The sequence below is a fragment of the Caretta caretta genome, chromosome 6, assembly GCF_965140235.1.
Source record: "Caretta caretta isolate rCarCar2 chromosome 6, rCarCar1.hap1, whole genome shotgun sequence".
Taxonomy (NCBI): Eukaryota; Metazoa; Chordata; order Testudines; family Cheloniidae; genus Caretta; species Caretta caretta.
This window is the reverse complement of record NC_134211.1, coordinates 63,999,295-64,027,154: the sequence shown is the minus strand read 5'-3', so window position 1 is coordinate 64,027,154 and position 27,860 is coordinate 63,999,295. Positions and strand designations below refer to the sequence as shown.

Here is a 27,860-nt window from a genome sequence, read left to right as displayed (position 1 = left end):
CAGTTCTTCCCCAGTTAGCATCCCCAACCCCTAAAATCCCTGTGAATTAGACGACTCCCAGGTGATGCCCAGCTGATTAGGAAGGGGTAAATGTCATGAATGTAGCCCAGCTACATCCAGCCTCTTTCCCCTGCGGGGGTCTCCACACATGTTTTTATTCTAAATGAGTGTTATTGGGACATCAGCTTGGTAGGCACCTGAGGATCAATGAGTCCTGTCCCCACCCTATTGCAGGCAACCCCGTTTTCACAGATGTCTCTGTCCTTCCCAGTTCTGGCTGGTACTCGAAGTGCCAAGAAGGGATGTGTTCCCAGTATTTCCAGCCTCAAATGCTGCAATCTCACACTAAGCATGCTTGACACTGCTATAGTGCCGTCCATGGATCGATCTCAAAGCACTTCCCAAACATCAGTGACTTAACCCACATGATACCCATGTCAGTAGACAAGTGCTATTTCTGTGGTGCGGGTGGGGAAACTGAGGGCTGGAGCATTAAAGTGACAGAGCAAGTCAGTGGCGGAGCCAGGAAGAGGAGGCCTCAGAGACCTGACTCCCTGCAACACGGTCCCGCCGTCTTCCACAGAGAGAGCCTGACATTTCCAGACTGGTTTAGCAGACTGAATAACTCCGCATAAGGCTTTGAGGTGTTTAGTGAAACATTTAGTGAAAGCATTTTGTCCCATGGTAAGGCCATGTGGGCAGATTGTGACCCTGAATCAGGAGACAGTCTATCTGTAAGTCTGCATTGCCATTCACGTGAGCTATCAGCACTAATACTGACTGCCTGGGAATTGTCCACCTTCCCCACCTGTTAGATCTTGTCTTTTAGACACTGAGCTCTTTGGGGCAAGGATTGTCGCATGTTTGTACAGCACCTAGCAAAATGGGGCCTAACCTGATTGAGACTTGTATGTGCTCCCACAATCTGCATGTTAAATAACAGGAATAATGTTTGCATTCGCTTATGTTCAGACTAGAAGGCGTTAGGAGAAAGCCTTTCCTCCAGCTTTACCCATTTCTGAGAGACAGAGGAGGGAACCCAGGAAGAACTGCCAGGCTCCTTTTCTTGCCTGGTGTCTCCCGACCTTATCAAGCTAATTGGAGTTGACAGCCAGGAGTCCAGGGTGCAATCCACATTGAAAGATGCGTGTTGAGGCTGATAAAAACAGAAATCAGGACTGGTTAATAATTAAGCTGCTGTTTGGCAGCGTTCACCTTGACAGACTTGATCTGCCAAATTAAAAATGGTCTTTAAAAAAAACTATCATAGCCCTTGTTATTTTTCTGCTGGGGAGGAGAGAGGAGAGTTTTATGCGCTCAGATACACTCAGATGTAGAGAGGCACACAAAGGTAGGAGCATCTGATCATATCCCTCCTCCTGAAGGCCTCCCAAATTTATCCAATGAGCTCTTGGACACTGCAGCTGGACATACACCTCCTGCAGGGAATACTCCTCTGGGTTCAAGGACCTGTATTTTAGGTCAACCCAGACTTAAATTTAACTTTGGTATTTCCTGCCAATGTAGCATGTACTGCTTAGAACAAAGGACAGGGAGCCAGGACAATTGGGATCTATGCCCAGCTCTACTGTTTATTTGCTCTTTGGCCTTGAGATATTCTCCTCCCTGCTCTGTGCTTCAGTTTCCACATCTGTAATGTAGGATAATAATAGTTCTCTGCCTCATAGTGAAGATACTGGTTGGGAGGCTTCACCAGAGAATCACTAAGATGGGAGAGACAGAGGGCTTGTCTTCACTACTGGGGTAAGTCGACCTTCGTTACGCTACTCCAGCTACGTGAATAACATAGCTGGAGTTGACGTAGCTTAGGTCGACTTACCCCAGTGTCTTCTCTGTGCTGAGTCGACAGGAGACGCTCTTCAGTTGACTTCCCTTACTCTTCTGGGAGAGCTGGAGTACCAGGGTCAACCGGAGAGTGCTCTGCCATCAATTTAGCGGATCTTCACTAGACCTGCTAAATCGACCCATGCTGCATTGATTGCAGCAGCGTCTGTCTCCCCGTAGAGGAGACAAGCCCTGAGAAGGTGACGTGTTGGTTAAGTACTATATGTGTATATTAAGCACAACAGGCGAGATGACCTCTTATCCATGGAGAAATGGCATATTCATACTGCTGGATCTTGTCACGGCATTTGATACTCCTAGTCTGTGCCAGTGACTTAGCCTGGGTGGACAGGTATCTCTGAGATGACACCAATCTTTCCTCTCAAAATGAACACCCGAGAATCAGGATAAGCAACTACTCTCTGCCTTCATCTGTAGAGTCCCAAAAGTTTCAGTCCTCTCCTCCATCCGATTTTGCATGAAGGGTACATGAAGCTGCAGGAAGAGAACATGCAATAGCACAGTCTCAGGTGACAGCTTTATGCAGATGATGCCTAGCTCTACATTTCTTTAATATTCAACACTATCAGCACCCTCTCCCAGATACCACGGAGTCATTGACCCATGGATGAAGAATGGTTGGCTGAAACTCAGCGTGGAGAAGATGGAGGTTATGGTGATGGCTAGCGGGAAGCACAGGAGAAGTGTCTTGCACTCATCAAGAAAGATCAGGCCTTTTTGGCCTCTTCTCTGCTTCTAGGTGTCTAAGTGATTGCAACTCATAACAATGCCCTCTTCCATCTACAGGTGGCCCATGCCACACCGTCCCCTGAGAGCGCAACACCCAGTGCTCCACTGTGTGCATTGGCTCTTGTGGAACACAGAATCAAAATCAAGGTGTTTAGTCCTGATTTCCAAAGCCCTCCAGGGGACTGGCCAAGGTTACCTGAGAATCTGGCTCTCTCCACGTGACCATGACTGCCGTTAACAATTATATTACAGCAGAACAATACAACTATGAGCCACAAGGGTGATACACATGAGTGTAGGAGACAGAATGTTCTTCCCAGCTGCCCGTCAATTATGGATCTCACAGCAGAACGACCATGGGCCTCATCACCCACAGAACAAATCACAAAACTCGCTTAATTTACTTAGATTTTCCACAATAAATAAAACAAACAAATAGGAGGGAGAATGAAAAAGCAAAGCAATAATTTGTTTTAAAAAATCTGAGACTTGAAGGTGGCTCAGCTACTGTGATGATGAGCATGCTATAACTCTTGGATTTAGTGCCTAGAGATGTTGGTTTTTCTGTCTTGCTACCAGACACTGAATTGGTCATGTAAGTGGCACCCACAGATGTCACTTACAGACATATGGTGAGTATGACACCGTTCAGTTGATACATGTGGCTCATACTGTCAACATTGTAGATATAAAGTGTCCAGACATAAGATTGCCTCTTAAATTAGCATGGAGAACTGGTGGAGATACAGAGGCTGAGTTAAGATTGTTTGGGGTACTCCAGCTCTGCACTTCAGTACTTTGAGGATTTTTTGAAGTTTAAACTTAACTTAGAATTTCACTGACTTTCTAATGTTTGGTTGTTTTTTAAAAATACATATTTGAAGCTTTCTTTTTCCCTTCACTTATTGAGACATATCTACAGACCTGGCCCCATCTTAATGAATCATCTAGGAATTTCCTTTGATTCTTTCATTTCCAAACATTTTCTGCTAAGTGTTCTGTGACATGAGCCTCTTAATTACCTAAAAACAAAATGTGCAATAGGAACCCCCAGGCATGTAGCAAAGGGCCAAAAGGGAGGACGTTGTCCTCTGGTGCTGCTACCCTGACCTAACTGTACTCCTGTCTCTGCCACTCTGTGGCCTCTGGTATCCTCTCCCCTCTCATGTCCTGTGCCCATTGTCTCCCAGCTCCTTGTCTCTGAGCTCCACTGTGCCTCGTTACTACTGTTTTTTTGCTAGTTGCTGCTGCCTCTGTTGCTCTGTTCAGTTTACCAACTTATTCCAATCTGCTGAAAAGAGGATTGCCAACTGTAGAGCTTGAGAGGTCTGCTGCGACACTTTGAAGTACATTATTGATTTCAAAAGATAGATGTATTTGTGTCTGCTTTTACGATGGATTAATGTTGTATCAACTGCCTTAGGATTCCTTGTGTATTTCATAAACTCTGCAGGCCTTGTAGGGTTTATAACATTTGCAGTCAATCTGGCAGGGTTTGTGAGTCCAGGCAAGGTTTACAAAAAGAGTCCAGGCAGAGTTTATAATCCCTGTATGACTTCTTGTGAGGAATAGGAGATCTGCTGGAATCTGTACAGGATTCATAAAACCTCAGTGTCTGTGACATTACCTGGGATGTTTATAAACTGTACAGGAATCCCTGAGTAACTCCTGCCTCTGTGCTTGGCCAGAGCAAGACTTCTCTGTGTTGTATCTTCCCACTTCTTAGAGCCCTCCCACTCAGGTTCAGAAAGTCAGCAGTCTGAAATTTGTGTTGTCAAAGTGGCCACTTGCAAGGACTCTGAGTGGCATTCTGACACCCCTTGTTGATGAGATGAGGCTTGTCAGTGGGGATGACGCTGGCGTCAGCCGGACCGTTTTGTCAATCTCCAAATCTACTTGTTTGAAGGCGGTTGGTTGATTGGTTGTTTTATGAAATTCCTTGAAACTTGTCAAATAATAACGGTGGGACATGTCCATTAATCAGAGCAGCCTCCAAAGTCTGGAGAAGGCTCTCGGCTCCAGCCTGCAGATCAGAAGGATGCAACTCATCAGCAGCAGGAGACGTAGGAGCATTCCCTCCAGCAATCCCAACAGCATCAGGAGACTCCTGGTTGACTAGCACTAGTAGTCTTCTCCGCAGCCCCAGCACCAGAGGGAGAATCCTACTACTGGCTGTCATCAGGAGAAGCAACAGTACCCATTTCAGCAGCCCCATGAGCAGAAGGTGATGGATGCTGCTGACCTAACTGTGGGGAGCAGCAGTAGTATCCACCTGGCTGGCCCCAGCAACACCAGCACTGGTACCTGCTGGCCAGAAGCAGCAGTGTCCAGCTCATGAGCAGCTCAGGGACTCAGAGCAGGCACAACTTCTGGGCTAGCATTCAGATAGTCATTTCTGGCCTCTTACCCTGGATGCCAGTTCTGGGCGGCCTCTTCTGACTGTTCAATCACTTGCTGCTGGTACATCTCCAGCTGCCTAAACCTCTGTCCCTCCTGCTTTGCTGTTCCTGCAGCATGTCTTGGTCCCTCTGCTGGATTTACCCGCCCTTCTGCAAGTTCCTGCTCTCTCCTATACAGGGCACATACCCACTCACCAAGAGCAGTGTTTCCTCAGCAAAGCGCATCATGGGCTTGTGCCATCCTAAGTTCAAACGCTGAAGTAGCGGCAAGGAACCCACCATCATCACCTTGCTGCTGCAGCTAGTTCTCCAACTCTGCCCTAGTCACTGGCCCCGCTGCTTGCTGGCTCTCCGTTTCAGCCTGTCAGTGGCAGTGGGCTTGATGGGCCTCCTGTCAGCAGCCATTCAGTGTCGTACTGTCAGGTGACCACATTGCTGCAGGATCTTATAAATAAGCCTGTGGAATTGGTAGAGGTGGTTTCCCATGGGACCTGATCCTGAGGGCCAAGCCACACTGCAGACAGCTCCTGAAGATAGAACATGTGCCAAGTATCCACAGGCAAGGGACTGTGTTCCTGCGCAAGCAGCTGGTACAGGTGTTCCCATACCTCGATGACTGGCTCATAAAGGGCCACTCCAGGTCTCAAGTGGAGACAAAAGTCGACTTCATAAGAGCGACGTTCAACGAACTGGGCCTTCTTCTGAATGAGGGGAAATCAATGCTGTCCCCAGTTCAGAGGATAGAATTTGTAGGGGCAGTACTGGATTCAACACAAGCCAGGGCATACCTCCCAGAAGCAAGGTTTCAGCCCCTGGGTGACATCGTATGAGGTCTCAGGCAGTTTCCCACTACCACAGCAAGGAAACTTTTAGGACACATGGCAGCCTGTACCTACGTGGTGCAACATGCCAGACTCAAGCTTCGGCGTCTTCAGTCTTGACTAGCGTTGGTGTATCGGCCAGCCCGTGACAATTTGGACAGGGTCATGACCCTGCCCCGCCAGGTTCTCAACTCCCTCCTGTGGTGGCTCGACCCACAGGTAGTATGTGCAGGGATCACCTTCTCCAGCCCTCAGCCGTCTCTCTCCCTAGTGACGGAGGTGTCATCACTGGGTTGGGGAGCACTTCTGGGGAACCTCAGGACTCAAGGCCTCTGGTTTCATACAGAGCTCGCTCTCCACATCAATGTCAGAGAGCTGAGAGCAGTGCGCCTGCCATGCCAGACTTTCCGTACCCACTTATCAGGGAAATGTGTATTGGTAATGACAACACCATGGCAATGTTCTATATTAACAAACCGGGGATGCACGCTCCTCTCCCCTGTGCCAGGAAGCCCTCATGCTGTGGGACTTCTGTGTAGAACATTTGATACATCCGCAAGCATTGTACCTCCTTGGAGTCCAGAACGAGCGGACTATCTCAGCTGGTCTTTTCACAGCCACGAGTGGTCCCTTTGCCCAGACATTGCGATCTCAGTCTTCCATCAGTGGAGCTTTCCCCAGCTAGACCTGTTCACCACGCGATGCAACAGGAAGTGCCAGCAGTTTTGCTTCTTCCTGAATCACAGCCTGGGCTCCATCATGGATGTGTTCCTCCTCCCATGGGGAGGCCGTTCCCTACACGCTTTTTCACCCATCCCTCTCGTTCACAAGGTGCTTGTCAAGATATGGAGGGAACAAGCTTTGGTGATATTGATAGCTCCAGCATCCGAACCTCGAATCACTGCACCTCACAGCATGGAAGCTCCATGGTTGAACCCAATGGAGTTCTCTTGCTCTGTCTCAGTTAGACAAGTCCACCTAGGCAGTAGAGAACCCTCCACCAGGGCTACCTACCTTGCTAAGTGGAAGAGATTTTCAATCTGGTCCGTGCAGCATCATTCATCCCTGACGCTCGCCTCTGTGCCACTTATCTTAGACTATCTTCTCCATTTCAAGCAGCAGGGGCTGTCCATGTCATCAGTAAGGGTTCACTTGGCCGCCATCTCTGCCTTTCATCCAGGCGCAGAGAGCCGCTCGGTCTTTGCTAACCTTATGGTCAGCTGTTTCCTTAAAGGTCAGCCTGTCCCAGCTTGGGACCTCAATCTGGTCCATTCCAGACTCATGGGACCGCCCTTTGAATCTTTGGTGACATGCTCCCTGCTCTCTCTCTCCTACAAGGTAGCATTTCTGGTAGCGATAACCTCAGCCAGAAGGGTGTCTGAGCTCAAGGCCCTGACATCAGAGCCCCCTTACAATGTGTTCCATAAGGACAAGGTCCAGCTCAGGCCTCACCTGGCTTTCCTTCTGAAGGTTGTTTCCCAGTTTCTCACCAACCAGGACATCTACCTCCCAGTGTTCTATCCTAAGCGGCATTTGAGCAGCATGGAGCAAAGGCTTCACCCATTGGATGTCCGCAGAGCGCTAGCCTTCTACATTGAGAGAATGAAACCATTCTGAAAGTCTGTTCAGTTATTCGTGGCAGTGGCAGACAGAATGAAGGGTCTTCCCGTTTCTTCTCAACAGATTTCATCATGGATCATGTCCTGCATCTGTGAGTGCTACAACCAGGCAGGGGTGCCTGCTCCTCCAATCACTGCGCACTCCACCAGGGCTTTGGCCTCTTCAATGGCGTTCCTGGCACAGGTTCCCATCCAGGAAATCTGCAGAGCAGCGATGTGGTCCTCCATACACACTTTCATCACGCAATATGCAATCACCCAGCAGGCCAGGGATGGATGCAGCCTTTGGAAGGGCAGTGCTCCAATCAGTGGACAATTCTGACCCCACCTCCTGAGCTTGAGCTTGGGAGTCACCTGATTGAAATGGACATGAACAAGCAGTCTAAGAAGAAAAAAGGGTTTACTCACCTTCTCTTAACTGTTGTTCTTTGAGATGTGTTGTTCCTGTCCATTCCAATACCCACCCTCCTACCCCTCTGTCAGAGTAGCCGGTAAGAAGGAACTGAGGGGGTGGCGGGTCAGCAGGGCTCTATATTGAGTGCCATAAATTACGACTCCAGGGGGCGCCCAGACCAACCCAACGGATGCTGCTATGGGAAAAATCTTCCGGCTTCCGCGCACATGCGTGCGCACACCCTTGATTGGAATGGACACAAACAACACATCTCAAAGAACAACAGTTACGAGAAGGTGAGTAACCGTTGTTTTATGAGGCTCTCCTACTCTGTCCAGGCCTCTTTTCACCCTTGCTCCCAAACATGTGATGCTAGTATACTGAGATTGGCCAGGAGAACTCTTCCATCCTTAATATGTGCGTTTGCACATGAAGCCCAAAAGTCACATAAAAGGAAGTTCCACCCCAAGCAGCCATGTGAACAAAAACCTATCACATGGAAGTCAGTGGGAAAGCAAACAAACATGGCCAGGTCCAATCACAATTCAGCATTTGAAGATAAATTCATGAATAATCATCCCCACCTTCACCCTAGTGCCAGTCTCCACTTTCATTTTGTTAGCCGAGCAAGCTGCGGGGGGGAGGGGGGGAGGAGGGAACCATAATTAGTACCATAGACAGCATCCACATCAATGGATTAGTTGATTCTGCGTCGTTACCATGGACAACACCACATGGGGAGCCTTCAGGGAGTCATCCAGGACCAGAGACAGCACCACAAGGGGCTGTCTCAGTGGATTGCTCCTCACGGGCAGCACCACATGGGGCATCTTGTTTCCCACCTTCAGAAGTCTGGGAACACTTTTTACTCCATCAAGGATTAATCATCCAGTTTTATATGAAAAGAAAGCCCTCTTGGTCCCTGACCTATTTTTTCCTGTACAGTTTCCAGTGATAGGAATCCCCTAGGAAATGCACAATGTGATGTAAACATAATTACCGTGCAGAATGAAAGAATTAAGAGTGTGTCTGCCTGCCCCTCTGAATATATATCTGGGTGAGAGTTAAAGCAAGCCCTGAATGGAAGAGACTGCTCAAAGCAATTTTCTAATCAAAGGGGAATAAAAAGATTCTGTCTCTTGTTCAATTCAAACTAGAAAACTTGTCTGCAAATTAACATTTTCTTAAAAGGGCTCTTGTGCTAAAGCGTAACAAGAATTGGTGCTTCAATCCCACTAAAGCTGTGGTTGCTGAAGCAGGGGGAGGAATAGGGGGGTGTCTGTTAGACTAATAAAGGGGTTCAAGACAGGGTAAAGGACAATTTTTTAAAACAATTATTTATGTCCCGTGGTATATACTGAAATTTATGTCCCCTGGTATATACTGACCTTTTCTCCCTGAGATTTTTTGTGTTTTCAGTGAAATCTTGGCTTTTGCTCCTCAAAAACTTGGATGTTTCTATTAAAAATCTTAATAGAAACAATGTACTTGCAGGCTGCCAGTGAAAATGAGGGCAGCCCTGCAGGCGCACACTCTTTCCCAGTCAAGACGTTTCTGGGGTCGTGCTGCCAGTTCTCACTACATTCCAACTCTAGGTGATGTCCCTCTCGGGCCCCATTGCTATCTCCGGCTGCCGTGAAATAACCTGGACACATCACACCTCAGCATTCTGTAAATGGCAATGAATTGTTCTGGCAAGCTAGAGGTGAAAGTGGGGGCAGTCATGGGCCTGTTAACTGCTTCTTCCCTCTCCAGATTGACTGAGACCTTGTGGCCAGCAGCATATTCTTCACTCATTCCTCCTACAGAACTCCCATTGCCATCACTAGTGGTACCATGTGGATAAAGAGGGCAGAATATGTCCACATGTTCACAGTTTTACTAAAATCAGGTTTAGGGGTGCTCAGTACTGTAATAATAGGGATACCTAACCAAGCACTTTTCATCACTAGTGTGTTAGGGCTTGATCCTGTTCCCATTAAAGACTATGGGAAAACTCACATGAGCTTTAATGGAGCAGGATCAAGCCCTTAATGCACTAGTCTTTCACTTCTGGAGGCCTGGGTTGAAATCCAGCATATGCCGCAAGGGCAGTCAGCTTGATGTGCTCAGTCTAGGTTTACAGTAAAGAAGCCCAGGGTAGGAATAACTGAGGGTGCTGCAGATCCGGAGTGAGGCATGTGGGCAGTAGAGGGGAAAGAAGGACTGGAATAGTCAGGGTGAGTGGGTAGGTAAGGACTGAGGTGCATTAGCATTACAGGGGATGCTTTCCCCAGTATGTGCCTGGCTCAAGCTGATGTGATAGGTTCCTCATTTTCAGGAGAAGTGTAATTCATTGAAGGTACAATAAGAAGCTCTTTAAAAAGCCCATTCACCTAATGTCCCACCATAAACTCTCATGAGGCTCATTGTGAACTCAGCAAAATTTGAGAGGTGTGTATTTGTGCCCAAGGCATTTCACAGCATCTACCAAGCGCCTCTGCCTTGTGCTGAGAGTCCAAGGGATGCTGTCTTCAGCTGATTGTTGATGCTGTTTTCACAGAAGTGGCAGAGAGGAAGCTGACCATCGAAGAGGAGGAAGCCAAGAGGATTGCAGAGATGGGGAAGCCCGTGTTGGGCGAGCATCCCAAACTAGAGGTCATCATTGAGGAGTCCTATGAATTCAAGGTCAGTGCTGGGTACCAGGGCTCTTCATGAGGAGATAATACAGTGTCACTGGAGAGGAAGCAGCTGGAGGGAAGGGATATAGGTAGCGGCTTGAACAGAGTGGACAGCCATGAGAGAGAGAGGGAGTGGCCAAGGGGAGAGAGAGAGCGCACCTGAAGAAAGGGGCCTAGCAGAGAGAGATTAAGGGAGAACCCAGAGGAGAGAGGCACGAGGGAGCAGCTTCAGGAGAGATGAAGGGAAGGTGTATGAGCACCTTGTGGAGAGAGCCTGTGAGTTACCCCTGTAGAGAGAGGAGGAGCAAGTATCCTGAGATGATGGTGGACAAAGCAACCCGTCTAGAGAGAGCAGATGGGGTAGAAATGCCTGGGGAGAGGAAGGATGGATGAGGGGCAGGGAGAAGCTTCGCTGCACAAAGAGAAGGGCAGCTGCATGACTGTAGCCACCAGCCCCATCTTTAGGGGCTTCATCTCCCTGATGGGGGGAGTGCCTGTTCCAGCCCCTATGGAAGGCTGAGTGCTCCTCTCAGCACAGTGTTCTCTCAGAACAGCACGTGGTGTCAAAGCTGGTTTAACTGCTGTGCATTTTTGTCCCATTGACAGAGTACCGTGGACAAGCTGATTAAGAAGACAAACCTGGCTTTGGTTGTAGGGACACATTCCTGGAGGGACCAGTTCATGGAAGCCATTACTGTTAGTGCAGGTGAGGGGACCTGAGGGTGCCCAGCTACAACAAGATCACCAATCCTAAGGGAATGTACTAGCAAGACTCGGCTCTGTGAGCGCCTGTGTAAGCCAGCCTGAAACTGCCTCTGCTTCCTCAGTGGTGTTCAGCTCCAACAACTCTGTGTACTGCAAACGTGCATGGATCATGGGTATCAGCTAAACCACGTGCATGGGATAGAAACCAGGAGTTTCAACTCTAAAAACGTAGCCCTCCAGCACCTAAGGGCTGGTCTACATAAAGATATAGTGCACGGCAAACCACAGCCAGGGCAGGAATGTATAGCGCACTCAGTCACTGTGTGGACCTTGCTACTGCACACTACAAGTTCCATAGTGTGCTTTGACCTACTGCTGTTCAAAACACAGTCACTGGATCAGAGAATGACTCTGCAGCCTGGTGGTGACAGCACCCACCTAGGCGATGGGAGATCCAGGATCCAGCCCTGCTCCAATGCCTGTTTGTTTAGATTCAGTGAAACAGCTTCAACAAGAGAGATTGGGAGAGACCCTTCCCCCCACCCCAAGAATATCCCATCTCTCAGATTAGAGCACCTTCCTGAGAGGTGGGAGACCTCTGTTTAAATCCTTTCTCCCCGTCTGTCAAAGGAGGGAATTGAACCAGTTTTCCCACATCCAAGATAAGTGTTCTAACCACTGGGTTAAAGTTCCTAAGATGGGCACCACCACTTCTTCTTCCTCTGGCTGTTTTGTGTGAAGTGAGGCAAGCACCTGGCTCATTCTCCCAGGTGTGGATCTCAAACAGAGCTAGGTGCCTCCCTGTAGCCTAGATTTAGGAACCAAACTCTGTGAAGGGGTGGGGCTTAGGACAGTGTTTCCCAAACAGTGGGTTGCAGGCCTGGTGTGGAGGGAAACCCCAATGGGGTCGGAGAGCAAGCCTGCCTTGCACTCAGCCCACAGAGGTACGGTGATTCACAGTGATTTTCTAGATTCCCCCCAACCCCCCAAAAAAGAAAGTGGTGAACTGTGACGCTCAGCATTGCAACACCTGTGGATTCAGACCTTAGCGCCCAGTTCGGGGAGGTCCTCAGCACTCTCATTGCAATTCAGGGTGCTCAGTAGTTTGCAGGATTAGGCCCCTATTTTGCAGATTCCAGGAATGCTTTGCAAACAATAGAGACTAATACACTGAAACGCAAACTAAAAACCATAATGAGCCAACAGCTGATGGCCATGTCCCTTTCAAGCTGGCACCAGGAGAGTGACAGGATAGTGTGTGGTGCAAGGTTAGCAGTTCAGAGTGCAGCTTGGCCATTTGGTGCCTTGGAGCCCTTTCAGAAAGGGGTTAATTCCCAGCCAGCTGTGGGGATGGGTTGCTGCACGGGCTTAGCTGGAGCTGCTTGCAAGTGAGTGAGCCCCAAAGGCAGCTTGTGATTCATGCATCTGAGACTGATGAGAAATAAAGGCGGGAATGGAAGAAGGGGCAAGAGATATCTGGGTTTCTTCTTGTCACTTCTTTCTATGCAGACTCTCTCTCTACCTCTGTCTCTCTCTATCCCTCCCCACCCCCTTTTCTCTCCTTCCCTCCTCCCCCCCCTTTTCTCTCCTTCCCTCCTCCTATCTTTATTTTCTTTCTCTCTCTCTCTTTCTCCATCCCTGATAGGATGACGGGAATGCTGCTCCACCCTGTGCCTCAGACTATCTGCCCTTAAGAACTCAGAAGCTTGATTAATTAAAGCCCTTGTTCAGTATTTCCTGCCAAGCATGCATTAGGGCACTCAACCTCTGGGGCACCGGCTCCTAGAGTCAGTGCTCACACCATGGCAGAATGGTGCTGCACCCAGATGGAACCAAATTCATGCGAGTTTAATCCAGTGTTATTTGTGCTTTGGTAATTGATTTTATTCTGGGAAGGGGGAGGGACTGGAGAAGAGTAGGATGGGAAATCCTTATACAATAGGCGTTTTATTTCATCCGCACTTCAGTGAGCAAAGCCAGCTTTTGACTCTACGAAGGAATTGTCACAGAGAGCATTCACCCTAACACATTTATCCCTTTGGACATTTCTAGACACACATCCTCATGTGCGGCATAAGGGTTAACAAGGCAGTCGGGCATCAGCAGAGACGCTAGTGCAGCTCCCTGTAACCGGTGCACAGCGTGCCATCTCTGTCATGTACTGCTCGTACACAGTAGGTGCAGGGCTGCTACTAGCAGACCAGACTTCTATACTAGACAGTCTACAGAGCTTCCATCCTGGAGAGAGACAAGAAATGTGTAACCTTTACAATACTTTAATGCGCTGCCAGGTATCACTGTTACCAGCTCAGGCAAGATATGTTACACATGGTGCCATCTAGTGGCTGAATGTTATAATATAGTTTTAGCATTGCATCACATCCCTCCCTTTATGTTTTTCATTCATACCATTTATAAAATGTACACTATCTTTTAGTATGTATCAGTCTGTTAAGTGTTCTGAATCATACTGGTTTTTTAATTACACAACCCAAATGCATAACAACTTGGTCTTCTAGCTGCCCATTAGTTGCAACTACTGTCTCTGGTCAGTTTGGAATCTTTGCATTATCTTCTTGTTGTTCTGCATCCACCATCTGTAGGGTTTGTTCTTTTGATTGGTCCTTCTGAGGCAAAAACTGTAGATGTCGACAGTTTCTGTTGAACTCTCTACTGTCAGTCTCAGTCACATATGATCTGGGTAATTAATTCTTTTTCTTTAGGACAGTTGCAGTTCTTCATGCTTCTTCTCCATCCAGTTTGACACAAACACAGTCACCAGGTTCTAGACTTGTTAGCTCTCTGAGTGTCATCTGTTGTAAAAAGTGTTCATAAGGTCTTTTAGCCTTTTTATCCAATTGTCTGCTCTCTTTGTGTCTGGCCACTCTTTGGAGATAGATTCTTTTCTGAAGTTGGAACAGCAGTTCTGAGTTGTCTTCCCATCAGGAGTTGTGCTGGACTATATCCACTAGCTTCTACAGATGTCGATGTGTATCTCACAAGAGAAAGGAATGGATCTTCCTGCTGTAGGATTTTCTTGGTTGTCTGTACAGCTCTCTCAGCTTCTTCATTTGCTTGTGGGTAATGTAGGTTGCTAGTAATTTGAAAAATCATATTTTGTTTGGAAAAACGTAAATTCTGCTACAGTGAATTATAGCCTGTTGTCCACCACTGGTTTGTTCTGAAATACCAAAATGAGCATTTGTTTCTCAATAATACTGTGACATGTTATGTCTTTCAAGTACATTATTTCTATATACCTGGGAAAACAGTCCATTATGACCAGATAATGATATCTTCTGAATTCAGATAAATCTGCAGCTAGTCTCTTCCAACGTCTGTCTTGTAGAGGTGTTGTCATTAAAGGGTTTTGTGTGTGTGTGTGTGGTGTTGGTGTGTAAGACCTGCAATGTTCATTTGCAGATACTTTATTCTTTATTCCCTTGCTGATGCCTGGCCACTACTCAGACTGGTTGGCCTGTTCACTGCATTTAGTTAGCCCTTGATGTCCTTTATGGATGAGGTTTAAGATTTCTTCTCTCATTGCATTTGGAATTATGATGTAATCACCTTTAATTATGAGTACATTTGACTCACTTAATTGTCCATGCACCAGAAAGTAGTCTCTTGTCACTTCCTTAGTGTCCTTTAGATACTTTGGCCAGTTAGACCTCATGTAACTTAGAACTTCTTGAAGTTGTGTGTCTGTTGAGGTTGCTTTTTGTAGCAGGTATAGTCTGTTTTCTGACTCTGGTCAGCATGTGTCCATAGCATCCATCTATGCCTTTACATCATCTTCAAGCTCATAGATAATTGAGTATGATGCTGGGCTCCATGACAGAGTGTCCATGTAACAGGGTTCACTCACCACTCTGGTGCCTCCTGCTGGGGTTGTCATGGGAATTAGCTCTGCATGGTAGTGTGCCCTCTTTGGGTGGCGCCTCAACTCCCTCACTCCTGCTTTAGGACCCACATCTCTCCAAAGACCATGGCGTCCGCTTCAGTGACACAGTCCTCTGGCCATGCTACACCCTGTGCTCCCCCATTCCAGAAGACCTGCAGTCTGCTGTTCAGCCACTTCTCTTAGTGGCAACAGCAGCAAATTATCTGGCCACTTCCTCATGGCCCCAGCATCCTCTTAGCCCTTGCCTCAGCCTGCAAACCCCAGCCAGGAGCTGTCTCTCACTCCCCCAGTCCCTGCTTGCAGCACTGCTCTGTCCAGGGTACTGGCAGTTCTCTCAATCCTCCAGAGACACAATCCTTCCTCCAGGGGCTCCCAGCAGAGAACTGCCTTCCTCTGCCCTGCAGCTCCCTTTTTATATGGGCCTGCTTGGCCTTGATTGGCTGCTCCCTTCAGCATTTCTCTGATTGGCTGCCCCTGGTGCAACCTCCCCTTTTAACCCCTTTTCTCGCAGTGAGGGGCAGCCACCCCATCACAGTCTGCTACTACCAGATTTTTTCCCAAGAACATATTTAGCAATTGGGTTGCGAATCCTGCAAGGTATATGTACAATATATGGTTCAGCATTGTCTCATGGGGTTATTTGTACTGCATCTCCTTTCAAAAGTCCAATCTCACCAAATACTTTGTTGAATTCTTCCACCTTTCTCTCTAAACACATCATGGCTGCCGCTGGGAAGGCTGCTGGTCTTTTATCTTTTGATAACATATACTCTGAATGCAAATCTTTTGTCTTCGTAAGTTGTTTCTGTGGTGAACTGGCCCATGCTGTTAGAATACCATCAAGACTGTATCAGGTGATTTCAGATCTGTGAGTTTTGAAGGTAAATATATGTACCTTCTGATATGATCGTCATATTTGCTTCTGAGTCAGTTTTCAGGTCAGTAGTCTTTCCATTAACATTCAGTCTTGCTCTCTAGATGGCCTCTGTGTCATCACATTGGTAGATCCCAGAAACAATGGCTCTTGACTATCTGTAGCAGTCAGTTCCCTGACTGTCTTACTATGGCAAACAGCTGCAAGATGTCCATATTTTGTGCATTGATTATACCTTGCATCTTTGGAGGGACACACATCTTTTGGGCTATGGATTTTTCCACATCTTGTGCAGTCTGAAAGGTTCTGTAGTTAGTTTGGATCTTGTCCAATATTGCCTCATGTCTTATGGTAATTACTTTTAGAAGTCATGCTGTGTCTCTTAACTGTCTTATTTCCAGTTTGAAATTGTCTGGCTTCAGCATCCAGCCATAGGTTCCTGTCATGCCTTTCTCTGCTAAACTAAAGAGCCCTTTAGTACCTGGTATTTTTAAGGTGGTTATACACTGTAATGAAATCAAAAGAAGCAGCCCAGGACTAACAAGGAATGGTTTTGATCCATTGACCTCTGGCTTATGGGCCTAGCATGCTTCCTCTATGTAGAAGAGCTTAGTTCCTATCACAGTCACATGGTTCCTTAAGAAACAGGCAGCAGTCCTTAAACCCAAGAACCAACTAAGGTTCAAGTTCTGTCCTTGGGGCAATTCTGAGAATGCCTACACCAGACACATATTACTGTTTGGACAGCTTTTGGAAGTTTTGTCTTGAGTGCCAGTAGTATTGTATGGAGAAATGGTGACAACTTTTGTAGTTACAGTTGAGTAGTGCTTAATCTACTTACGTTTGGTCACTGGAGCTTAGTGCTCCCTTGCTTCAGGGGATATGCAGTCCTCAGCAATTGGCCCAGTCACAGTTATTAGATTTGTATAGCTAGCTTTATTATGAGTAACAATGAAGATACCATAACAATAGGAAGAGACTGAACATAGGAAGCATCATGCTGGAATTGCCCAATTGTTCACCTAGTTTGGCATCTTGTGTCAGGAACTGGCCTGTGGCAGATTTTTCAGAAGAACATATAAACCCCTCTATATAAGGTACATAGGTATGTTATACTGTAGAATGGATGGAAAATTTCATTCCTGAGCTCTGCTGGTGATCAGCCCGTTCCCAGAAAGATGGGGATTGAGAGCCCTTGTAATTTTACCCAACCTTCTTGCAGATATCCTTAGTTTATCAGTTTCTGCTTTTTTTCTTAGTATTATTTAGCTTTGTGCCTCTATAATGCCAATCAACAGTGAGTTCCACAGGCTAATTACATGTTGCATAAGAAAGTATTTACTTTTATCCCTGTAAAATGTGTTGCCTTTCAATTTCAAGTGCTCACTTATGCTTGTCATCTGAGAAAGTATAAATAGGAATGCCTGACTGGCCTTCACTATTTTCATGATGCTGTCTGCATTGCTATGGTGATAAATATGATCAAATCCTCTGTGTACTGGTACAAGAACGACATTAAGAGATGATTCTGTGATTGCTGATCCACTTTCAAATACCCTGATGCCATTTCAAGGCAATCCTGATATTATCCTCAGCCTCTTCCCCACCTCACTCAATAAACCCAGGAAAGCAGAGAATAGGTGAAGCTGGCGGAGGAGTTTATTTGCTCCAAATAAACAAGCACTAAGGCAAACTTGTGTGTACTTGACTGCTGGCTCTCTCTCTGTATACCACAGAATTTAACAGCAGCTAAATTTTCTAAAGCCACATCTGGATTGACATCTCCTAGCATGCCGATGTCCCAGGAACAGCCCCCTCAGATACTCCTGCTGCGCTGCTGAATGTGTAGCTCCTATCATTCCATTGATAGCCTCAGAATGTTAACTGACAGGGGTAACACTGCAGGCCTGGTGGAGAACAGCTGGGAGAGGAGAAAGCTGGTTAACACTCTCTAATGCAGTATATATTCAAGATCAGGAACATTAGCACGCAAATCATTGGTTGCCCATCACCTCCTGGGCAGCAGAAGACAGGTGCTTTGCTGCTGAGTTTTTAAGGCTGTCACAGAGAGCCCAGTGTCAACAGCTCATTCCTTCCCCTCAGGCAGTAGTTAGCATTCTCCCCTGATCCCTCACTGATTGAATCCTACCTGTTGCCTGGATTATACTGTTAAAGGTAATACCACTGTTTCCTGGTTTGACCTTTCCTTTCTGAAATCCAGACAGACAGCAGCCAGGCCTCCATCCCCATTGGCCAAATATGCGATTTAAGTTCTTGTCTGTGTGATTTCAGTGAAATTTTGCGGTTGCAATAATGATCAATAGAACATAATCCATGTGACTTCAGTTTATAAAATGCAGCAGTATTTTGAAACCTGGGATTTCACAGAGCCCACTGGTGATCTGCTTTCTTGTCTTGATTGCTTGCAGCCGGTGATGAAGATGAGGATGAGTCTGGTGAGGAGCGCTTGCCATCCTGCTTTGACTACGTCATGCACTTCCTCACCGTCTTCTGGAAGGTGCTCTTTGCTTGCGTGCCACCCACAGAGTACTGCAATGGCTGGGCCTGTTTTGTGGTGTCCATCATGATAATTGGCATGCTCACCGCTGTCATTGGGGACCTCGCTTCCCACTTTGGCTGCACCATTGGCCTCAAGGACTCGGTGACAGCTGTTGTCTTTGTGGCCTTTGGTACCTCAGTACCAGGTGAGGAGGCCAAGGGCAAAAGTGTGGCAATAGGAGAAAATAATGGCTAGCACCTCTGTCCTATCCCATTGTTCAAGAGCAGCAAATCTGAGAGGGGCTTAGCCCTCCATCCCACAATCCTTTGCGTGGGTAACTTTTTGGTGTTTCAGGAACCACTGGTTCTTGTGATGCTGTATGGGATGTGAAATCTGATTGGGAACTGAGGTTCGGGGGGGAATGAGAGTAGACTCACACCCCTTTCCCCCAGGCAAAAGCTGTTCACCTCCTGAGGTTCAGGATGCAGCAAGTGAGAATCTCTGAGAACTGTGGTTTATTGGCAGGTTTTTGGATTCTGTCTGGTTTTGGAGGGGTTGAGGGGGGCATGTGTTTTGAGGGGGTTTGTACTGGTGAATGTTAAGGGACTTGGCAGTAACTATACGGCAAACCAACATCCTCTGCTCATAGCCACTGACCAGACACAGTGGGACAGCTGCACCCTTGCTGTGCCTACAGGGACCTCAACATCATGTGTTTGTACAGAACGTACTACAACAGGATCCTGGTCCAGGACTGGGGCTCCTAGGAACTATAGCAATATACATGATTGGTAGTAATAATAATGACGATGACGACCAGCGGGGACTGTCCTTCTCTATTGCCACTGGCAGTGGTGTCTCTACGGCTATGTCTACGCTGCCATGGGAGGTGTGATTGCACCTTGGGTAGGCGTACCCACATTAGCTTAATTCTAGCAGCTGTGGCTAAAAATAGCAGTGCAGCCATGGCTCCATGGATCCCAGCATGGACTAGCAGTGCGAGTACGGACCAGGAAGGCTTGTACAGTCCGTGCTGAAGCCCACACTGCCACGTCTTCACGGCTAGTTTTAGCCACGGCTAGGCAGAGTAACGCCAGCCTGGCTGTGCCTGCTGCAGCTGCAGTCACACCTCTGACTGCAGTGTAGTCGGCCTCTATATTAGCTTCAGTTCTGCTAGGCAAAGCTGCCAAACAAATGGTAGCAAGCGGCCACTGCGGACAGAGATGAGACCTATTTACATCTAGTCAAATAATCTACTATAGTTCTAGAGCACCAATTTCACTCAGAAATAAGCCCACCCCTTCATGTCCCCATCCCCATTGTGGGTGTATGTTAATGAAAGTGCTATCCACTAGCCCCCGTCAATCTGATACACACACAGGTCTCCTATCCAGCAGCAGCTTATTATGCTGTCTCAGTCTCAGCTGGAAAGTGGCCTTGATTCCTAGTTCATGGGCAGCATTTACAGCGCCAGCCCCCAGCACTTACTCCTGCTAGTGGCTGGAAGAGGAGCCATAAGCATCCTTCTGGCTGGAAGGTTGAGTGCCGCAGCCTGTGTTATCAGCAAAAAGGAGTGGGGCACAGAGCATTGGGTGAAAAGAGCAAATTGAAGGCCAGGACAGGCCTATAAATATCTGGCAACTTAGTGCACCAGTCTAAGGAGAAGGTGATAAAATGGCATGAGACCATTAATAGAACTCGCTACCAGGGCCATTCTCAAACCGCTTCTCTGCAACTACAGAGATCTGGCCTTTGTCCCCCTCAGAAAAGGGTGTCCTTATTTCAATTCAGCTTCAGCAATCCCTGCCTGCTCTCTCACCGTAAAAACTGCCAGGGCCCCCAGCTTTGGGCAGCACAATTTCATTATTCCTGTTAATTCACGTCTCTCCCTTCTAGACACTTTTGCCAGCAAAGCAGCCGCCATCCAGGATGTGTACGCTGATGCCGCCATCGGCAACGTCACAGGCAGCAATGCCGTCAACGTCTTCTTGGGCATCGGATTGGCATGGTCCGTGGCTGCCATCTACTGGGCTTCCCAGGGACAAGAGTTCCATGTGTCAGCGGGCACACTGGCCTTTTCCGTCACGCTTTTCACCATCTTTGCTTTTGTCTGCATCAGTGTCCTGCTGTACCGGAGACGGCCTCACCTTGGAGGGGAACTAGGAGGCCCCAAGGGGTGCAGACTTGCCACGACTTTGCTCTTTTTGAGCCTGTGGCTCCTGTACATTCTTTTTGCCACGCTGGAGGCCTATTGCTATATCAAAGGGTTCTAAGCCGTGGAGAGATGATGAAGTCGGGGGGGAGGGATCCCCTTCCTCTGTTACCTCATTGGACACCAGTCCTCCAAGTGTTGTTAAACCAGAAGTGACAGTTGTCTGAGTCCACAGTTGCCCGGACAGGAGGACAACTGGGCTGCAAGAAGGGCAAAATTATAATGAAACAAAAACAAGTTAAAAAATACAAAATAAATTTAAGGTATTTAAATAAATCAAACAAAATAAACCCAGTCACTGACCCCATTCAGTGACATTCAGAATCTTCAGCCACCTTCAGAGATCACATTTTCTTTATTTTATTGTTTTCCTTTTTCTGTCCTCCATTATGAAATGGTATCATGTATTTCTAAACAAGTTGAGAATTACAGAAATAAGTTGGATCAAGGTTTTGCGGGGGAAGAGAGGAAACATGTTGCTTTAAGTTTTTTTCTTCCTTTAAATAGACAAAAAAATGTTAAAAATCAAAACCAAAAGCTTCAAGCTTCCATCAGTGCTGGAGCTGAACCATGCATTTTTTTGATGCCACAAAAACAATGTCACAGTCAAATGACTCACTGTTATCTGTTTCGTGCTTTCATTTCTTTAAGTATATCATGAGACTGATGTATTTCAAATGCAAATACAAACACACACACAGGAAAATACAATGATGAAGGCTGGAGCCTGGAGCAACCCACGCACCTGCCTGGGATTTAAAAGAAAAAAAGACCTCTAACATAATACGTATCCTGTATATTTTGAGTATGGCATCTCTCTTTGTGTAGAAAAAATTTAAAACCTGTGGTACTGCAAGGAGAGGAAAATATGTTCGTTTAGAAAAGGTAAAGAAATGAACAGATACACAGACATAGCCTGCAATGTGGAAAAAAGGGAGCTAGGGAAACCCGGGCATGTCCCTTAGGATCATAATGGTATTGTGTTTGATTTGTGGGAGGGCAGCAGGGTTTTCCTTTTTGCTTTAAAGTGAAGGTGAATTCATGTAAATAATTTGCTGTTCTCACATTTTGGTGCATACGAGAAGCTTTGAGGCATAACATGCCACTCAAAGGTTTCTAAGCATCATCTTAAAGGGTTTACTTTGTCCTTAAAAACACACATGCTTACCAAAGGGAAAAGGATCATGATGACTCTTCATAATGCCTCTCTTGGCTTCGGGGCCAGTTGATTTCCCAACGTCTTTAAGGCCAAGTATGTCCTAATGGATGATGACCCACATCTGGTTACTGTAACTCACTGGGATGGGATATGCTGAGCAAAGATGACACCGGTCTCCTTTTCGGGGAAAAAACCAAAACCAAATCAAAACCATATAACAGTATTTTTCCAGTGCACGGGTCATTTCCCATTTTGATTTGTATCATGTCTGCCAATTTGCTCCTTTAATACCCTGTTGTAACAAGGATCAGTGCTCCATTGTGGTCTTTGCTAGGCTGAGAGGTACAGTACGGTCTTAAAAACTGCCACAGATCTGAGGACAATCTGTATCATCTTAAGTACATTTTAGAAAAGCACCCTTTTAATTTTAAGTGCATTTTCTAAAGAAAAAATAAAAAGGAGGAATACAAGCAAGATCTCATATCATGAATTACATCAACAGCTACAAATTGAAAGGTTGGGTTGGCAAAAAAATAAAAGCTACACTTATATCTATATAAACATATTATCTATATACATATTTCTTAAGTGCAAGAACTGGAAGAGGGCATTGCAGCTTCATTCTTTTTAAAGTGTTTTTAAGATGAAGATATTTTCTTCTGTCAAAAACTTAGGTACTGTAAAGGGAAATGTCTTCTTCGTAAATTTCACACTCATTAAACAAACCTGGAGCATTAGAGAGTAAACCAGGAAATGGAAAGAGGTCCTTCTTTACCTGTGTTTTCATCAGAGTGAGTCAATGCGCTGATAATGCCTTAAAGGCTGGGCAAAAGCACACAGAGGGAAAATAGTGATGGGAATGAGAATTGTGTTATTTTGTTATGGAAAAGAAGATGCAAAATGATCTCAGATGTACGGAAGAGTGTGAAAATGATCCTTAATTGACAAATGAAATATTTATTTTCATACAGATGTGTATCAAGTATATATAAAAAGTGTGAGAGGGAAAGGAAAGATTCTTCTCTCAGATATGATATGAGCAATGAGCGCTTTGTCTGTTGAAACTAGCAGTGGGTGAACAATAAAAGGTGTGAATCCAATAAGCACCCACGTTTTCTGAATGCTTATCCTCACTTTAGCAGAGCTTTTTGGGTCTGCAACATCAGGCAAGAAAACGTATGAGAACGGGTTGCCTACTGAGATTTTCAGTATATCTTGCTTCCAGAATGCCAAGAAATACAAGAACAGCTTTTGTTAACTTATTTCAACATTGCAACTCTCATCCTGGCTGTGACCCAGCAAGCAGAGGTGCAAGAAATGGAAAACACCTAAAAAGGTTTGGAAAAAAAAAGTGGTTTGAATTTGGGGCAGAGGTTCAGATGGGTTCTTATTTTATCCAGACCGGTTCTCCCATTCCTAGTTGAAACCTGGCTTGGGTATTTGAAATGCTGTTATGTTGCTTGCACTCTATCAAACACATGCTTTTCATCTGCTTCTTTATTAAGATCACTTTGTCGGGGGATGAGGGAGGGTTAGCGGGAGGAGGGAGGACTATGCTAGTGCCAATCTTATAGTTACTTTGCTGCCCTTACATACACTGAGAAAAACTGCTCCAAGCCAATAACATCTGTGGAGTGTTTTATTTTATTTTATTTTTTACATAATTAAAAAAATACAAGAAAAGAAAAACAAAATCTTCATTGCCTTTTGTTCTGTTTTGTTTTTGTTGTGGAAATTTGCATGGAAGCATTTGTACTTTTCTTCCCCTCCCCCCACCCCTTTCTTTTTTTCTTTTTCACCCCATTTGTCTCAATTAGATTTTGCAGGAATAAGCCACCTAAAGTTGCACCATGGATCTTTTGCACACAGGAGACCTCACTTCTTCATTAGTTAAAGCTCGCTGGTTTCATTGCCATTGTTCCTTGCTCTTTGTTTTTCCTGTCAGCTTCACATCTCAGTCTGGAATAAAAGCCGCTTTCCTCTTTCTGTTGCCTTGTTGCTTTTTAAATCACACTCTACAGTTCCTTATCCATTTCTACAAGTTCCTTCTTCTCTCCTTCCCTGATTGCTGGATGAGAACACATTCTGAGCAGATCTGAAAGTTAAAGGGGCGAGGAACATTTGGAACTAATCATTTCCCCCCTTGGAGGTACTGCAGGAAAACTGGTAAATCCCTCTTACCTCCTTGCTGTAAGGACCCCAGAAGCATTTGAATTTCTTCATAGGGCTGTTGATACTATGCCTGCTGCCAAACTGGATTTTGATTGGAGAATCAGCCTTGCTTGGTTTAACAGATGAATAAATACTAAGACCAGTGATAATATTTTTCATGCCAAGTAGATCAAAGGCTTTGCAAAGCAACAGCTAGAGATTAAAATGACATCACGCAATTGGGCCGACCAAGATTTCAAGCCTTGAAAAGGGGCCTCGATGCTATGCAAGAATGTCCCAGGGCTGTGATGAGTCTCAAAAAAACATCAGCAGTCCCATTGGCCCCTTAATGAATGTAAGAAAGTTGGCCTCGTCAGATTCAATTTAGCCTTATTTTGAAAACAATTTTGTAACTAGGCTTTACTTTTTCCCATGTGTAGGTGAGCTAGTGTGTCACTGCAATAGCACCGTCTTTACCCCAGAGTTCACCCGATCTGGCAGGGTGGTCAGGGCCTCCTGCCTGAGTCTCTATGGTAGCCCTTGTCTGGGCTATGAAAGGTGTTAGCCTCAGTCCTGAGGGGTTGTGTGGGTTTTCTCCTTATACATGGCTGGTGTCAGCTGGTCTTGGTGCTCAGGGGAGCCTCAAAAGCCCTTAAGTCTCCCAGGGGAAAAGTAGGGGAACCCAGGCACATCCACTCCACTGGGTTTCAGCTCAGGGCCCTTAAACCAGGCAGAGTCAAGGCTCCACAACTCCTGTTATGTCCTGAGCGCTAACCTACCTCCCTTGGTTTCTGTAGGCAGCTCCAGCTTGTAGGGTCAGGCACCCTTTCGCTGCGTGGCTTCTCAGCTGCTTGCTGGCTGGAGTTTCTTCTCCTGCCTGTTTGCTCCTCTGGCAGTCTTTCCATCCCCCTGCTGCTTCGCTCTTTTCTTCTCCCAGCTGCTGTGAGACGCCCAAGCAGCACTGACTGGCAGTTCCAACACCAACCTGTTGGTTGCCGAGCCAGGATGAGTCTATACACCCACGATAACCCACATGAACGTGCTGGTCATTTTACCAGGGGCAGCAGTGGACTAATTCATCACCTGAAACACATGACACTTGCATGCTCGCTACCTGCAACTTTGCTGCAAACCTCATCCAGGGTTTTCCCCAGTCATTGCCTCTTTTCTGATCCTCTGTACAGGAGGATTTTTCAAATAAAAGGCAATGCCCGGGATTTTTCTGGAGCAGACCCTGCAGCTCAGAAATTTGGTCTGCTTCCTGATTGGGTCCCCCGCCGCCAGCATCCACATCTGATTGGTCCCTTGCAGCTGCTAGATCTTGCCCACTGAGGCCCAGGCTCCCAGCCCTGGGCAAGGGCCCTGCAGAGAGGCGCTGACATGATGGCCAGACAGCCGTCGCTGCGTCCCAGGTCTGCACAACCATCCTGATATTGTGACAGGGAACGACACTGCCCTCCCCACCTCAACAGTGAGGAGCCAGGTACATATGCCAGCATCCCACAGGTACCCCTCCCACACACCCCAGTACAGACGCCCTCCAACACCCCCTCCCCCAAAAAAACCTTGCCCAAGTGCACACATACATATCTATCAACCCTCCCAGTACACATAACCACTGCCACAACCTCCCCGGTCCCCTTCCCAGTACACACACACACACGCACATTCCAGCACCCCTTCCTCATACACATCCACGTATCCCTCCCAGTACACACCCCCTCCAGTATCCCTCCCAGTACACATACACCCCTTTCAGCACCCCCCAGGTACCCCTCCCACTACATACACCCGCCTCCAGCACCCCCGCCAGGGAACCCTCCCAATACAAACGCAGCCCTTCCAGCACCCCCACAAATATCCCGCTCAGTGCCTGCATGCACATACACCAGCACCCCTCTCAGGACACAGAAACCCTTCCAACACCCCCCCCCCGATACTCTTCACAGTCCACTCACATCCTCCAACGCACATACACCCCTTCCCCTGGTATCCCTCCCCATACACAAACACACATAGGCCGTCCTAGTACATATAGACTCCTCCCAGGGCTACCCAGGTACCCCGCCCTGTACACACACAAACCCTTCCAGCACCTCCTCCAGTACACAAACACCCCTCCGTCACCCCCCGAAAATACCCTTCACAGTACACGTACACCTCTGCCAGCACCCCTTAGGTGCCCCTCCCCGCACACACATACACCCACCCTCCCTACAGCACCCCCGCCCCCAAATACGCCTCATAGTACACATACATATCCCTCCAGCATGGCACCAGGTACCCTGCAGCACATATATACCCGGCCAGCACAACCCCAATACCCCTCACAGGCTATACACCCACACCCACACGCTCCAACTCCCCCCCCCCCCCCCCGCAACCTTTCCCAGCACACACCAACCCCAGGCACTCCCTAGCATTACACACACACACACACACAAAAATCCTTTCCAGAACCCTCCCCTTCCACACACACACCCCCCGCCAGTACACACACGGCCCTTCCAGCACCAGGTACCACTCTCAGTCCACACACACCCCTCCATCACCCCCCCATACAAAAACACCCTTCCAGCCTCTACCATGTACACATACCTGATACACCTCCCAGTACACACATCCGCCTACCAACACCCCCTCAGACACCCCTCACTTGCCCCTTCCAGCACCCCATCCAGGTACTCCTCCCAGTAAACACACATCCCACTCCAGGACCCATTGCATGCTCGCTACCCCCTCCACACCCACCCACCCCCCGTCCCAGTAGACACACACAGACCCTCCGCTCCAGCTACCCTTCCCAGTACGCACAGCCCTTCCAGACCTCTCAGGTACACTTCCCAGTAAACATACATGCACGCCCTGAGGTACCCCTCCCAGCCCACACACCCCTCCAGCACCTCCCAGTTACACACCCCCCCCCAACCAGGCACCCCTCCCACAACACATACACCACCCCTCGGGTACACCTCCCAATACACACATCCCCTTCCATCATCCCGCCGAGTAGGAAAACACCCCCACCCAGCATCCTCCCGGTACCGCGCTCAGTACACAAACACCCCTTTCCAAAACATTCTCTCAAATACCCATCCTAGTACAGATCTGTCCTGCACCGCCATTGGTACACATACACCCTTTCCAGAACTGGCCCATGTACCCCTCCCAGTAAACACACACTCCTCCTGCATCGCCAGTACACAAACATGCCTTCCAGCAGCCCTGAGCTAGAGTACCAGCGCACACACACACACACACACACACACACACAACCCCCCCCCCATCCCTCTCACCCCACACCCCTTTCAGCAACCATCAGGTATGTCTCCCAGTACAAACACACCCCCTCCAGCACACACACCCCCAGTACAAAAACACCTCTCTAGTACCACACCCAGAAGTTGTGTGTCACACACACACACACACACACACACACACACACACACGCACGCACGCACGTATGTACATCCAGCACTCCCCCCCAGGTAACCATCCCAGTGTACATAGACCCGCCTCCAGCACACATAGCCAGTACAAAAACAAATAGTCCTCCAGCGCCCCCACAAATACCCTCTGGTACACACATCGCCCTCAACCCCGCCCCCCTCCCCCACCGCACAGAATACACATCCCTCCAGCACCAGCCCCAAATACCTCCACAGATTACCCTCCCTGCCCCCACCACCACAATTGTACTCACCCCCTCCTACCATGTCCTCTTTTTGAGAACTTGAAACATGGTAAACTTATTGCTTTGGCATGGAAGATGGTGTGTAAAATGACCAGTGTGCATCGCCCGGGGGGGGGGGGGGGGGGGACACACATTGGAAATGCACCTAATTTAATTTTCAGCAGCACTCAAAT

At 47.4% G+C, this 27,860-nt stretch overlaps 2 protein-coding genes across 5 annotated transcripts in view; one reads left to right on the top strand and one right to left on the bottom strand.

Annotated features, from left to right (window-relative positions):
- Positions 1-23,826, top strand: part of SLC8A3 (solute carrier family 8 member A3) — a 197,212-nt gene extending 173,386 nt beyond the window's left edge. For all 4 annotated transcript variants that reach the window (XM_048853161.2, XM_048853163.2, XM_048853162.2 and 1 more), the window contains 4 exons: positions 10,371-10,495; positions 11,095-11,194; positions 18,401-18,676; positions 20,368-23,826. In XM_048853161.2, coding sequence (XP_048709118.1) covers positions 10,371-10,495; positions 11,095-11,194; positions 18,401-18,676; positions 20,368-20,744 — 878 coding nt within the window. In that variant the 3' untranslated portion in view covers positions 20,745-23,826. The remainder of the gene's footprint in view (positions 1-10,370; positions 10,496-11,094; positions 11,195-18,400; positions 18,677-20,367) is intronic.
- The window catches only part of SMOC1 (SPARC related modular calcium binding 1), a 205,841-nt gene continuing 199,913 nt past the window's right edge, over positions 21,933-27,860 (bottom strand). The window contains exon 13 of the mRNA XM_075129653.1: positions 21,933-22,019. Coding sequence (XP_074985754.1) covers positions 21,943-22,019 — 77 coding nt within the window. The 3' untranslated portion in view covers positions 21,933-21,942. The remainder of the gene's footprint in view (positions 22,020-27,860) is intronic.